General features: G+C 38.5%; 1 protein-coding gene across 15 annotated transcripts in view; it reads left to right on the top strand.

The window, feature by feature from the left end:
- Positions 1 to 16,266, top strand: part of Bbs9 (Bardet-Biedl syndrome 9) — a 481,139-nt gene that overhangs the window by 255,544 nt on the left and 209,329 nt on the right. For 14 of the 15 annotated variants that reach the window (XM_074065326.1, XM_074065324.1, XM_074065323.1 and 11 more), the window contains one exon: positions 4,784 to 4,936. In XM_074065326.1, the coding sequence (XP_073921427.1) occupies positions 4,784 to 4,936 (153 nt within the window). Of the gene's footprint in view, positions 1 to 4,783; positions 4,937 to 6,084; positions 6,793 to 16,266 lie in introns of those variants that run through there. The other variant, XM_074065319.1, reaches the window with a different exon arrangement.

Genomic DNA, 16,266 nt, shown 5'->3' with positions numbered 1-16,266 from the left:
TGAGATCTGACCGTGACTTTGTTGCTCTGAATATTTTTACATTTCTTCTTTGTCAGGTCCTTCAGAATCTGTATTAGGTTCTCTTGAGAATCTCATCCTTTGAAGATTAATTCGATATTTGGAAATAGTCATGTTTTGTGAATAGATTAGAGAATGACAGTCATTACTTTAAAAATTAGATATATTAAAGTCACCACCAGGCTCCATTTACTTATAGAGTCTCTAAGAGGCAACACAAAAGGGGAATTTTGAAATAATTTTGAGCATCATTCAAGTAAGAACTGGTTGCTGAAGTGACTAATTTTTAAGGAATCAAGACACACACACACACACACAAAGAAAGACAGAGAGAAGATGAGGTGATCAGTCATGTAACTCATCAGTTACCCTTTGTGTATTCAAAGGGTATGATCATTAACTTCACATATCAAAAGTTCTTTTAGCACAGTGTGAATGTAAAGCAAATTTTAGGTGTATGCAATCCAATTATGAATAACCATGTCATTATCAAGTAACTTGAATTTATTTGGGTTTTCCTTCATCGATGATGATAGAATTTTCTAAGTCAGTATGTATTTGACAGGCATGGCACCAAAATTGACAGTTCAAAGGAGTGTATTTAGGTATTTTAAGGATTGAGAATCTTTGCATTCCTCTAGGATATATTTTAAGTTATTATTGCTTCACTGTGCCAAATTGGGGTCTAATGGTTTATGAAAGACTACATTAATTACATGTTTGTAATATTTAAAATAGAGAATATTTTAAACTCTTGACTAATAAGTTTGACATAGTTTTCCCTTCTTATTTGCTGGCTAGGAACTCCTTGGAGTTTCTACATCAGGACTGTTTCCTTTCTAGGGAGGGACTTAGGGAATAAGATGAAGTACAAGCCCTTTCATTTGTCACACATATTAAATTGGGTATGATCATTGTTCCTTTGCTCTCTGTCCCCACTGTTAGTTTTCAGCCATTAAGAAGATTTTGAACATTGAAGCAAGGCATGCAGCTTTGTCTGTTTTATTCATTGCTATAATTCCTAATGTCTCGAACAATTCTTGGCCCTGGGATCCATAAGTGTTTGTTTAATGTTAAATTCTGACATGGGAGACATTTGAATCACTGTAACTTGGTTACACATTCATGGAAAGAACAACCTACTTGGTATCTGAGTGTTGAGAATGTCTATCTTTTTTCTTTATTTGTTTCAGTTAAGTGAGTTATTGATAATTAGGCTATTGAATTTTAAACTTTTAGTTATCAAAATCCATTTTATTGATTAATTTTTGGTAATGAAAGGTTTTTTTATCCCCTCAAGAGAGTATTACTAGGTTTAGTTAGCTACTTGATGCTTCTAAAATTAGGATTAATTAAAAGAAGTTAATAAAATTCCAAGTTTTATATTATATATAATTCTTATAAAGTATCTGGGGAATATATGCATTGTAAAGATAAGAAGCTTAGTTTGATGCCAGAAATGTATCATATAATATGTTTGATTTCTGGACATTTTGATTAGGGTATTTGTTTCAGAACTAGCTTATAGGTTTATAAGGCTGAATTAGCAGTTCACATGAGATCTCTCTTTTTTTTCTGGGACTATAACCTTGAGCTAACAATTGGCTTACAAGGGGTGGATCCGGGGGCCTGAGGCATGAGGTAGGGCTGGGAGCTGGGCTTGTGCAAGGCACCTCACCTCCTCCCCCCACACACATACACCTGGGACAAGCAACCCTGTCTGCTAGGACGGATCCTGCGGCCTGTTGCCCCTCCCACCTTCCTGTGTACTTGTGCCTGCGCGCATTTATTCTAGGGGAAGTGGCAGTGGTCTGCAGCCACCACCATGTGCAGCTGGTGGCCTAGGATGTGTGTTGGGTCCTCTCTATGGATTCTCGTAGATATGGCTGGCATTCCGCTGTGCCCAGGAGCTGGAGTGTGCCTGTTTGTTTTCCCTCCTCCTCTTGTGGGAGTGGAGTTAGGGTGTGAGTGTGGTAGCCACATATTTTTTTTTTTTTGCAAGCCCTTCTGCCTTCACTGGTGCCTAACAGTTGATTTAAAGTTGCTTTAGACTGATGGTGCTGACAAACTAGTGGGAATAACTTAAGTCATAAGGTACCATGCTACAAGTTTTTCATGGGAGGCCAGAGTCCCAGGAAGCCCAGGGAGGGGAAGGCAGAGACAAAGGACCCATGGTAAGACCATGGAGGGAGCAGAAAAGGTGTCCTGACATCTTAGGTAAGGGAGGGGAAGGCAGAGCATGGAGGCATGACACACGTCTGAGGGATTAGTGATCACCTGTGCCTCTAGGTCGCTCCCATTGACTGGTACTGGAACACTTTCAGTAACATGAAACCTCCAATCTCGGGTCACTGTCTCAGGCCGAAGGGGTATTAGATGGGGGGAAAAGAGAAGCAGTCATTAGGTGCCATATCAATCAGGACTACCTCAATGTAGCATGAGGCGTAACTGAATAAACCCCAGGCTTGGTCTCAGCCCACAGGGAAGGAACATGAGCTCCCCCAGAGCCGGAATCACATTGATGCCAGAGTTGGCAAGGAGTGGCTGGCTTGACACCATGACGGGAAAGTCCCTCAGGAAGAGACAGGCAGGGCAAGCAGCGCAAGAAGTCTGCTTACATGGGGAAGGAGGAGGTTTGGGAGAGGATTTGGTCGGTTTAGAGGCTGGTTTAGAGGCTAATAGAACCTGTGCAGGGGAACAGGAAGTACAGAGGGAGGGATTGGTGCGGAGATAGGAAAAGGATTGGATGTAGGTTATTTCCTTCCATTTACTAGCATGCTCACAGAAATTGTATAAATCCCTTAAAATATTGGGGTCCAAAGTACCATAAAGTGGCCTTTTGGAGGCATTGTCTAATGGATATTGGGGCCAGGCCTGATTACAGAGAAAAATGAGCTTTTAGGGCTTAAGATCAGGTGTGAGGCGAAGGGGCAAAGCTTGGCCAGGAGACATTCTGATGGGGAGTCTGAGGGAATTTGGGACGGTACAGCTCCCATGGTGAGGCCTGAACTGAGGAGAGGATATGATGGGCGTCCCAAAGATATCGCTTCTTCAGGAGAGAGTAGAGTTGGGACTCCTGGAAGGGGCGTCTCCTGTCTCCGTCACTGGAGGCCCACAGTCCTAGGGGACCTGGTCCCCAGGGATGAGAGTGAGCCAAGACCTAGTGCTAGGATTTTGAGGAAATGAGAAGGTGAGATCATGGCTCTGTGTGCGAGGAGGACTCACTGAGAGAGGACCTTGAGGGAGGATTGACCGGTGGTGGTGGATGGTGATTGGAGGTGCACTGGCGTGGAGGAAATTTCCTGTGAGCGATGAGGGCATCTTCTAGGATGGGGGTTCCAGCAAGGCAGCTCAAATCCCAGAGGAAGGGAATGGGAGTTTAGAGAGAGAGAGTGACGGCAGGATGGGGGAGCTGGGAGAGCAAGGTCAGTGCTGGGAGCGCACCCTATCTGAGTCACTGCACCAAAATGTTAGGAAAAATGCCGTTCACAAAGAGAGCTCATGGCAGGCTTGAACTGTTAGGCTGTCTGGGGAAAGATGGCGCAGCCATGAGATCTCTTCTGATCTCATGGGTGTTCATTCTGCTCTGACTTTGGCTAGCTTTCGTTTTATTAATATTAAATTTAATAGTTATGAGATGGGCTACAATGGAGAGTAATTTTTCATTCTCAGTCTTAGGCTCCCCCTCCTCTTTTGAGGTGCTCTTACCACTTGAGCCACTCCACCAGACCCTTGAGAAAACTTTTGGTGTCTATTTTATTGTGGACCTTTCTAGAACTATTCTACATAGTCACAACTATGCTAACATAGAACTTTATGGAAGAAACATGTATACATGGATAGTATCACATGATACAGATTATTCTGTATCTTTTATTTTGTTTCATTTAATGTACCTTTGGGTAGCTTGCATATCAGCCCTACCTTTCAGAGTAGTCTTGTTTATTTAACCAATTTTCTTATTGAGGGGAATTTGATCGTTAATATCTCAGTATAGTAACAGTAGAACAGTCATGTTATGAACATGCTTATATGTACATTATTTTTACCAAGCATTATTTCTAGGATAAATTCATAGATGTGGGATTGCTAATTAAAGACTGTATGTTTAATACTTTATGTAAAACGTTGCCCATTTTCCTACTGTATTACTGCTCTTTTTCTTACTGATTTCTGTTAAGTTGTGGTCCTGGTCATAGTGATTGAAAAATTCTTTCTAGAGATTATGGACCTAACTTTTTGTCATCCCTGTGATTATTGCATTTACCTCTTGTAGTTTGCTGTTTGTCTTCTCACTTTGCTTATAAATTTTTACGTATGTAGAATTAAATTTCTAAGTTAGCAATTTATCAGTTTTGTGTGTATGTGGCTTTTGGCTTTTGACTCAAAATAAAGACCTTTCATAGGCTGAGATTATAGAAAAGGATTATATTTTTTCTAGTGCTTTTATATCTATAAACTTTTGTTCCCTCTGTAATTGAGTTTGCTGTAAGGAATGTAATTTTTCCTATGTAATTTGTTATAACAAAACATTTATCAAATCAATCTTTCCACCAGTGATACTGGGTCACCTTTACTAAATTTCTATTTGATCTATTCCACACTATTACTTATGTGTTCTTGTACCAAATGCCACATTGTTTTAATTCTCATAACTGAAAATTGTTTAAATTTGTTCATTAGTACTTTTCAAACTTTTATTGCCATTGCCTGCCATGTTTTGTTGTTCCTGTATAACCTCACTTTAAGAAATTCTTCATTGTAGCTGAGGATAAATGGTGAAAAATTAGAAGAACTCTTATCTGAAAGAGCTGTACAATTCCGAGCCATCCAACGCCGGCTATTAACAAGATTCAAAGATAAAACACCTGCCCCTCTTCAACACCTGGACACCTTGCTAGATGGAACTTACAAGCAGGTCAGTATGATGTTAGTGATAGTTTCCCGGTACTCCCTTGCGTTAGACTGAAGTACCAGAATACCATGATAGGCCATTTCTTTCCTGCTTATTGTGATTGGGTTTATTATTAGAACATTCTTGGTGCATTTCATCACTGTCACCATAATTCTATAGTAATTTTCCCAAGCATCTGCATTATTCTTCCAGTATTATATTGGTTGATTTTTTTTTTTTTTTTGGTGGTGGTATTGGGGTTTGAACTCAGGGCCTTGTGCTTGTACCAGGTTCTCTACCACTTGAGCTAGGCACACAGCCCTTTTATGCTTAAGTTATTTTTCAGGTAGGATTTCATGTTTTTACCTGGAGCAGATGTCAAACCACGATCCTCCTACCTATGGCAGCCCATGTAGCTGATTTTGCAAATGTGCACCATCAGCTTGTTGACCATGTCCTGTTCACAGATAGAGATGGGGTCTTGCTAACTTTTTGTTCTGGCTGGCCTACAATCTTGATCCTCCAAATCTCTGCCTTCTGAGTAGTTGGGATTACAGATGTGAGCCATGACTCAGTTGGTATTTTGAGATGGAATTCTTAAGCAGCCTAGTTCAGAGTTCTAATTCAAAAAGATTTTCTTTTGTCCTCTTTTTTTCTGCTTCCTCTTCCTTTCCTTCTACCTGTGGTTTATCATTTACATGGCTAAAGTGAAATGCTCTCACTCTTAAGGCATTGTATCTCCCAAAACTTTTCAAAGTAATCATCTCTCACTTGGAATAATGATGTTTTAAAATTTTAATTTCACGAATAAGGCCTGTAGGGGTTCCACTCTAATCAAGTCTTTCATGATTTTATTGAAGACTTTGAGTACATTGTGTCTTCCCACATTTCTATACAACACCATTATCTTGTTTTAAAATCATTGCTCCTGGCATAAATATTTTGATTTTTAAGACTGAATTTTTAAAAATTTCCATAACCAGATATTCCTATGCTGTTATAATAGGCACTGTAGAAATATCCCATGCCACCTTTCCACCAGTGGTAGCATTTTATAAAACTATAGCATAATGTCGTTAGCAGGTTATTTACATTGTTCAAACACAGACCTATTTGTACTCATTTGCATGAATGTATGTATTAAGTTCTCTATAACTTTATTATACACTTAGGTAATATATCCACCAGCATACTGCAGATACCAAACAGCCGCTTCACCACAAGACTCCCTTGTGCTGCTTCTCCCTACTTCCCTCCCCCTGATTTTGAAAGGACAAATCAGGTATTGTCCAGGTATTTTCCTCCTTTTAAGTAAGAGGAGGAACTTACTGCTATATAACACATAAACTCGTAAAATAATACATGAACTTAGTATGTTTATGTATTATTATATTGATAACACATTTGCTTTTTGGCAATTTTCATAGTTGTTTGAAAATTAGTAGCAAATTTCAGAGCCGTCTATAGCAGCAGTGGGATCCTGGAAAGAACACTGGACTTGGAAGTAAAAGACCTTACTTCTGTTATGAGCTGTGCCTTTTCCCAAATTCCTCAACCTCTCAGAACTTTCATTTCTTTCTAGAAATTGGGTTTGATACTAAGGTGTTACAAAGATTTTATCCCATAACATATGTACCAATGGTTTATAAAATTATTCTACAAATACAGACGCCAATTTCCGTCATGCTTGAGTAATTATTTAACTCTTTGGGCAGAAGGCACTAATACCCTTTTCTGTTCCACAGCTCTGCTCTCTTTAGTACACTACTTTGGTTTGCTTTTCATTTCCTTTTTTCCCCCCTCCTCCTTTCTCATGTTTCTTTGATCACTTGTCTATCTCATTCTTAAGCCTCCTGCCATACCTGCCCTATTTGGAGGTAAAAATATGCTCAGCCTTATTTTTAGCTGTACTCTATCATTTTGTAGATACATTTGTATAGGTACATTTAAGGGATCAATGAGAGTTTAATGTAATTCTTTCCCAATTTTTTATATAGGAAGACTTCTGTTCTCTTTTTATTCCTTAAGTGCTAAGTTTTTAATTTTTTCTGCTTAACCTCAATATTGGGGTTTTCTATGATTTGCAATATTAGACACAAGATGACTAAAACCATTGATTTTCACTTGAATGTACATTTTTAAGTCCTCATTCTTTATAGATTAACAAAAAGAACAAGCTTTTGAAGGAAAAATATAAATACTTAAGGAATTTGACTCAATTTTAATACACTTTGCCTTTAAATTTTATTATATATTTATGTTAAATTATAGTGAGGTGTTGGTTGTTCAGGTAGTTTCTTGAGCATAGAAGTGTATTTTAATTATTTTTCAGTTAATTTTTAATTTCCCAAAGAAAATGACATTATACATAGTGCTAAATTCTCCATGTTCCCTTGTCTTCCAAGAAATGTAACCACGCTGATCTGTTTTGTGTCTTCTCAGGCATTTTCTCTTTAAAATGTAGGTAGCAGTGAAATGTTGTTTTGTGACGTTAAGCAACCCATGAAGACTACCTCTCTCGCATTAGTGTACCTCTCTTCTTTTCCTAAGATCTGTACCAGAGATCTTTCCATACTAACTCATAGATCTACTTCTATATTTGTATTGGTTACATGGTATTCTATATGATAGACATTCTGTAGTATGGATAAACCAGTTTATGAAAGGAAAATCTGAATGGTAGTCTAATTCTGAGGAAGACTCTCTTTTACATAAATTTACTGTCACACAGGCAAATCACAAATGTCATTATCAGTATCTTCTGTTTCTTTTTGTTGTTGTTGTTTGCACTCAGATATGAACTCAGGGCTTCATACTTCCTAGGCAACTGCTCTACCACTTCAGTCAGCCTTTTTATACTTCAGATATTTTTTGGATAGGGTCTTATGTTTGCTTGGGGCAGGCCTCAAATTTTTATCTTCCTATCTATCTGCACCCCCTCCTGGAATAACAGGCATGCACCACTATGCCGACTTGTTAGTTGAGATGGGAGTCTTGCTAACTTTTTGTGTCAGCTGCCTTTGAACTATGATCTTTATGATTTTGCCTCCTTAGTAGCTGTGATTATAGGTGGGACACACTGTGTCTTATCTTTGTACTGTGTCTGGATATGGAACATGATTTGCTTGGTGAATTAGACAAGTCCATGAAATAACAAGTTAGGCTAGGGCCCCGTTTTACTCTCCATGGCAGGACTCCTTTGCATGATCATTACTAGTTTTTTTTTTTTTTTTTGTACAGGGGATTGAACCTAGGTCCTCATGCTTTCTAGGCAAGTGCTCTACTGCTTGAGCTAAAGTCCCAGCCCTGTTACTAGATTGAAAAAGTATTACCCCTGATATATTAGTTTAAAATTCAGCCTGTTACCTGTTTGGAGCCCTTTTTTTCTCATGCACAAGGAGTGTTCAGCTTTTCTCTGAGCCCTTCTGTTCATCTCAGTGCCTTGTTGACTGTATCAGGAGTGTCAGGAAAGCACTCTGAGCTTGCTGGGAAACATTCACATTCTCTTCATTTATTACCAGGCATCTAAAGAAGCTTGCTTACTTATTTGAAAATAAAAGCAGAGCTAGAGTGTAAACTCCCTAAAGGATGGACTTATTTTGTCGTATCCGCCACTGTGTTCTTAGTATGATTCATGTCTTGGCATATGTTTGTTCTCTGATTTAATGCTTTGTTGTCACTCATGAAGATAATTTCTTGAAACTCTTGTCTTTATAAGGGTGTCCCTACAAAGAATAAAGCAACAGAGCATTCTTTCAGTCCAGACTCATGAATCATTGATTATTCTAAAATGTTCAGAGCCACTAAAAAGCGGAAATTTCTTTATTCCTAAATAACCTAATTGGAGGACTCAGAAAACTGACATAGTCAGCAAGGTTTTATAGCTGCAAATTCTTGGCTGAGAAAATTTCTTCTTTCTTATGGGACTCTGCATGCTGTAGTTAAATGTGAAAAAATCATTTGTTGAAATGCCTCTGTGCAGGTGGGACCTTGTTTTGAGTTTGAACTCCATATTCTATGTAGGATGAGAATTAATTGGGCCTTTTTCAGTATAAATATATGTCTAGAAGCATGAAAAAATTTTTTTCTTTATTCATTTATTCATATGTGCATACATTGTTGGGACCATTTCACCCCGCCTTCCCCCTGCCCCTTTGCTGTCCCCCGCACTCCCCTCGCTTCCAGGCAGAACCTGTTCTGCCCTTTTCTCCAATTTTATTGAAGAGTAGACACAAACAATAATAAAAAAGACAAAACATTTTTGCTAGCTGAGATAGGGTAGCGATAGAGAGATTCTTATCATTGCTTACATGTGCAAGTGTATTGCAACCCAAATTGATTCATCTCTATCTGACCTCTTCACTACTTCCCAGTCACCTTCCCATATTGATTAAGGTTACTATATTAGCTCCTCTGCAGTGGGGACATCAAACACTTTCAAGTTTTGTGTTTCCTGCCTATTCCCATTCCTCCTGTATGTGCTCTCCCCTTAGCATGTGACCCAAGTCCAACAGCACTACTGCATTTGCCCTAAATCTAAAGTCTGCACATGAGGTAGAACATATGATTTTTGGTCTTCTGAGACTGGCTAATCTCGCTCAAGATGATGTTTTCCAATTCCATCCATTTATTTGCAAATAATAAGATTTCATTCTTCTTCATGTCGGAGTAATTTTCCATTGTGTATAAATAACACATTTTCTCGATCCATTTGTCAGTAGTGGGGCATCTTGGCTGTTTCCATAACTTGGCTTTTGTGAATAGTGCTGCAATAAACATGGGGGTGCAGGTGCCTCTGGAGTAACCTGTGTCACAGTCTTTTGGGTATATGCCCAAGAGTGGGATTGCTGGCACTCATGACTCATAGATCTCATATGGCAGATCTATGTTTAGATTTTTAAGAAGCCTCCATATTGTTTTCCAGAGTGGTTGCACTAGCTTGCATTCCCACCAGCAGTGTACAAGGGTTCCTTTTTCCCCATATCCTTACCAACAGCTGTTGTTGGTGGTGTTCTAACAGGGGTGAGGTAGAATCTTAGTGTGGTTTTGATTTGCATTTCCTTTATGGCCAGAGATGGTGAGCATTTTTTCATGTTGTTTTTTGCCATTTGGAATTCATCCCTTGAAAAAGTTCTGTCTAGTTAAGTTTCCAACTTCTTTATTGGTTCATTAATTTTGGGGGAGTTTAGCTTTTTGAACTTCCTACATTCTGGTTATCAATCGTTTGCCTGATATATTGCTATCAAATATTTTCTCCCACTCTGTGGGTGATTTCTTCAGTTTAGAAACCATTTCTTTTGTTGTGCAGAAGCTTTTTAATTTTATGAAATCCCATTTGTCCATCCTTTCTCTTAGTTGCTGGGCTGTTAGGGATCTGTTGAGGAAGTCCTTGCCTGTACCTCTTGCTTCCAGAATATTCCCTGCTCTTTCCTGTACTAACTGCAAGGTTTTGGGTCTTCTATTAAGATTCTTAATTTACTTTGAGTTGATACTAGTACAAGGTGATAAACATAGATTTAGTTTCAGTTTTTTGCAGGAAGATTACCACTTCTCCCAGCAGCATTTGTTGAAGGGGCTGTCTTTTCTCCATCATATGTTTTTGGCACCTTTGTCAAAAATAAGGTGGGCATGGCTGTGTGGCTTCATATCCAGGTCCTCTATTCTGTTCCACTGGTCTTCATGTCTGTTTTTGTGCCTGTACCATGCTGTTTTTATTGCTATTGCTTTGTAATATAGTTTGAAGTCAGTATTGTGATACCTCCAGCATTGCTCTTTTTGCTGAGTATTACCCTGGCTACTCATGGTCCCTTGTGTTTCCAAATGAACTTTAGGGTAGATTATTCAATCTCTGTGATGAATGTCATTGGGATTTTGATGGGAATTGCATTAAACATGTAGATTACTTTGGGGAGTATAGCCATTTTTACTATGTTGATTCTACCAATCCATGAGCATGGGAGATCTCTCCACTTTCTATAGTCTTCCTCAATCTCTTTCTTCAGAAGTTTATAGTTTTCCTTGTAGAGGTCATTCACATCTTTGTTAGGTTTACACCTAGGTATTTGATTTTTTTGAGGCTATTGTAAATGGAATTGTTTCCATATATTCTTTCTCAGTTTGTTCATTATTGCGTATAGAAATGCTAATGATTTTTCTATGTTGATTTTATATCCTACTACCTTGCTTTTGCTGTTGATGGTGACTAGGAGCTTTTCAGTAGAATTTTTGGGGTCTTTAAGGTATAGGATCATATCGTATGCAAATAGGGATGTTTTGACAGTTTCTTTACACATTTGTATTCCTTTTATTTCTTCTTCTTGCCTAATTAGTCTGCCTAGGAATTCCAGCAGAATAGGAGTGGGGATCCAGTGGGCACCCTTGTCTCCTTCTTGATTTTAGGTGACATGGTTTTAGTTTTTCATCATTAATATGATGTTGTCTGTAGGTTTGTCATATATAGCCTTTACAATGTTGAAGTACTTTCCTTCTATTCCTAGTTTTCTTAGAGCTTTTATCTTGAAGTGGTATTGGATCTTATCAAAAGCTTTTTCTGCATCAATTGAGATGATCAAGTGGTCTTTGTCTTTGCTTCTATTAATGTGCTGTACATTTTTTTTTATTTTATTATTCATACGTGCATACAAGGCTTGGGTCATTTCTCCCCCCTGCCCCCACCCCTCCCTTACCACTCACTCCGCCCCCTCCCTCTCTCCCCCACCCCCTCAATACCCAGAAGAAACTATTTTGCCCTTATTTCTAATTTTGTTGTAGAGAGAGTATAAGCAATAATAGAAAGGAACAAGGGTTTTTGCTGGTTGAGATAAGAATAGCTATACAGGGCATTGACTCACATTAATTTCCTGTGCGTGTGTGTTACCTTCTAAGTTAATTCTTTTTGATCTAACCTTTTCTCTAGTTCCTGGTCCCCTTTTCCTATTGGCCTCAGTTGCTTTTAAGGTATCTGCTTTAGTTTCTCTGCGTTAAGGGCAACAAATGCTAGCTAATTTTTTAAGGTGTCTTACCTATCCTCCCCCCTCCCTTGTGTGCTCTCGCTTTTATCATGTGCTGAAAGTCCAATCCCATTGTTGTGTTTGCCCTTGATCTAATGTCCACATATGAGGGAGAACATACGATTTTTGGTCTTTTGGGCCAGGCTAACCTCACTCAGAATGATGTTCTCCAATTCCATCCATTTACCAGCGAATGATAACATTTCGTTCTTCTTCATGGCTGCATAAAATTCCATTGTGTATAGATAGCACATTTTCTTAATCCATTCGTCAGTGATGGGGCATCTTGGATGTTTCCATAACTTGGCTATTGTGAATAGTGCTGCAATAAACATGGGTGTGCAGGTGCCTCTGGAGTAACCTGTGTCACAATCTTTTGGGTATATCTCCAAGAGTGGTATTGCTGGGTCAAATGGTAGATCAATGTTTAGCTTTTTAAGTAGCCTTCAAATTTTTTTTCCAGAGTGGTTGTACTAGTTTACATTCCCACCAACAGTGTAAGAGGGTTCCTTTTTTCCCGCATCCTCGCCAACACCTGTTGTTGGTGGTGTTGCTAATGATGGCTATTCTAACAGGGGTGAGGTGGAATCTTAGTGTGGTTTTAATTTGCATTTCCTTTATTGCAAGAGATGGTGAGCATTTTTTCATGTGTTTTCTGGCCATTTGAAGTTCTTCTTTTGAGAGAGTTCTGTTTAGTTCACTTGCCCATTTCTTTATTGGTTCATTAGTTTTAGGAGAATTTAGTTTTTTAAGTTCCCTGTATATTCTGGTTATCAGTCCTTTGTCTGATGTGTAGCTGGCAAATATTTTCTCCCACTCTGTGGGTGTTCTCTTCAGTTTAGAGACCATTTCTTTTGTTGAGCAGAAGGTTTTTAGTTTTATGAGGTCTCATTTATGTATGCTATCTCTTAGTTGCTGAGCTGCTGGGGTTCCATTGAGAAAGTTCTTCCCTATACCTACTAATTCCAGAGTATTTCCTACTCTTTCCTGTATCAACTTTAGAGTTTGTGGTCTGATATTAAGATCCTTGATCCATTTTGAGTTAATATTGGTATAGGGTGATATACATGGATCTAGTTTCAGTTTTTTGCAGACTGCTAACCAGTTTTCCCAGCAGTTTTTGTTGAAGAGGCTGCTTTTTCTATTGTATATTTTTAGGGACTTTGTCAAAGACAAGTTGGTTATAGTTTTGTGGCTTCATATCTGGGTCCTCTATTCTGTTCCATTGGTTTTCATGTCTGTTTTTGTGCCTGTACCATTCTGTTTTTATTGTTATTGCTTTGTAAGATAGTTTGAAGTCGGGTATCGTGATACCTCCAGCGTTATTCTTTTGACTGAGTATTGCCTTGGCTATTCATGGCCTCTTGTGTTTCCATATAAATTTAATGGTAGATTTTTCAGTCTCTTTAATGAATGTCATTGGAATTTTGACGGGAATTGCATTAAACATGTAGATTACTTTTCGGAGTACAGACATTTTTACTATGTTGATTCTACCAATCCATGAGCATTGGAGATCTCTCCACTTTGTATAATCGTCCTCAATGTCTTTCTTCAGAAGTTTATAGTTTTCCTTGTAGAGGTCATTCACATCTTTTGTTAGGTTTACACCTAGGTATTTGATTTTCTTTGAAGCTATTGCAAATGGAATTGTTTTCATATATTCTTTTTCAGTTTGTTCATTATTAATGTATAGAAATGCTAATGAATTTTTTATGTTGACTTTATATCCTGCTATCTTGCTGTAGCTATTGATGATGTCTAGAAGCTGCTGAGTAGAGTTTCTTGGATCTTTAAGTTGTAGGATCATGTTGTCTGCAAGTAGGGATATTTTGTTTTTATTTCATTTATTCCTTCTTCTTGCCTTATTGCTCTGGCTAGGAATTCCAGTACTATGTTGAATAGGAGTGGAGATAGTGGGCAACCTTGTCTGGTTCCTGATTTTAGAGGGAATGGTTTCAGTTTTTTTCCATTAAGTATAATGATGGGTTGTTTTTTTTTTTCCTTTTTCTTTTATTATTCATATGTGCATACAAGGCTTGGTTCATTTCTCCCCACTGCCCGCACCCCCTCCCTTACCACCCACTCCACCCCCTCCCGCCCCCCCCCCCAATACCCAGCAGAAACTATTTTGCCCTTATCTCTAATTTTGTTGTAGAGAGAGTATAAGCAATAATAGGAAGGAACAAGGGGTTTTGCTGGTTGAGATAAGGATAGCTATACAGGGCATTGACTCACATTGATTTCCTGTGCGTGGGTGTTACCTTCTAGGTTAATTCTTTTTGATCTAACCTTTTCTCTAGTTCCTGGTCCCCTTTTCCTATTGGCCTCAGTTGCTTTAAGGTATCTGCTTTAGTTTCTCTGCATTAAGGGCAACAAATGCTAGCTAGTTTTGTAGGTGTCTTACCTATCCTCACCCCGCCCCTTGTGTGCTCTTGCTTTTATCATGTGCTCATAGTCCAATCCCATTGTTGTGTTTGCCCTTGATCTAATGTCCACATATGAGGGAGAACATACGATTTTTGGTCTTTTGGGCCAGGCTAACCTCACTCAGAATGATGTTCTCCAATTCCATCCATTTACCAGCGAATGATAACATTACGTTCTTCTTCATGGCTGCATAAAATTCCATTGTGTACAGATACCACATTTTCTTAATCCATTCGTCAGTGCTGGGGCATCTTGACTGTTTCCATAACTTGGCTATTGTGAATAGTGCCGCAATAAACATGGATGTGCAGGTGCCTCTGGAGTAACAGTCTTTTGGGTATATCCCCAAGAGTGGTATTGCTGGATCAAATGGTAGATCGATGTCCAGCTTTTTAAGTAGCCTCCAAATTTTTTTCCAGAGTGGTTGTACTAGTCTACATTCCCACCAACAGTGTAAGAGGGTTCCTTTTTCCCCGCATCCTCGCCAACACCTGTTGTTGGTGGTGTTGCTGATAATGGCTATTCTAACAGGGGTGAGGTGGAATCTTAGTGTGGTTTTAATTTGCATTTCCTTTATTGCTAGAGATGGTGAGCATTTTTTCATGTGTTTTCTGGCCATTTGAATTTCTTCTTTTGAGAAAGTTCTGTTTAGTTCACATGCCCATTTCTTTATTGGTTCATTAGTTTGGGGAGAATTTAGTTTTTTAAGTTCCCTGTATATTCTGGTTATCAGTCCTTTGTCTGATGTATAATTGGCAAATATTTTCTCCCACTCTGTGGGTGTTCTCTTTAGTTTAGAGACCATTTCTTTTGATGAACAGAAGCTTTTTAGTTTTATGAGGTCCCATTTATCTATGCTATCCCTTAGTTGCTGTGCTGCTGGGGTTTCATTGAGAAAGTTCTTACCTATACCTACTAACTCCAGAGTATTTCCTACTCTTTCTTGTATCAACTTAAGAGTTTGGGGTCTGATATTAAGATCCTTGATCCATTTTGAGTTAATCTTGGTATAGGGTGATATACATGGATCTAGTTTCAGTTTTTTGCAGACTGCTAACCAGTTTTCCTAGCAGTTTTTGTTGAAGAGGCTGCTATTTCTCCATCGTATATTTTTAGCTCCTTTGTCAAAGTTAAGTTGCTCATAGTTGTGTGGCTTCATATCTGGATCCTCTATTCTGTTCCACTCGCCTTCCTGTCTGTTTTTGTGCCAGTACCATGCTGTTTTTATTGTTATTGCTTTGTAATATAGTTTGAAGTCAGGTATTGTGATACCTCCAGCATTGTTCTTTTGACTGAGTATTGCCTTGGCTATTCGTGACCTCTTGTGTTTCCATATAAATTTCACAGTAGATTTTTCAGTCTCTTTAATGAATGTCATTGGAATTTTGATGGGAATTGCATTAAACATGTAGATTACTTTGGGAAGTATTGACATTTTTACTATGTTGATTCTACCAATCCATGAGCCTGGGAGATCTCTTCACTTTGTATAATCGTCCTCAATGTCTTTCTTCAGAAGTTTATAGTTTTCCTTGTAGAGGTCTTTCACATGTTTTGTTAGGTTTACACCTAGGTATTTGATTTTTTTTGAGGCTATTGTAAATGGAATTGTTTTCATACATTCTTTTTCTGTTTGCTCATTGTTAGTGTATAGAAATGCTAATGATTTTTCTGTGTTGATTTTATATCATGCTACCTTGCTATAGCTATTGATGATGTCTAGAAGCTTCTGAGTAGAGTTTTTTGGGTCTTTAAGGTATAGGATCATGTCGTCTGCAAATAGGGATATTTTGACAGTTTCTTTACCTATTTGTATTCCTTTTATTCCTTCTTCTTGCCTAATTGCTCTGGCTAGGAATTCCAGTACTATGTTGAATAGGAGTGGAGATAGTGGGCATCCTTGTCTGGTTCCTG

This window comes from Castor canadensis, chromosome 2 (assembly GCF_047511655.1).
Source record: "Castor canadensis chromosome 2, mCasCan1.hap1v2, whole genome shotgun sequence".
NCBI lineage: Eukaryota > Metazoa > Chordata > Mammalia > Rodentia > Castoridae > Castor > Castor canadensis.
This window is presented reverse-complemented; position numbering and strand designations above follow the sequence as displayed.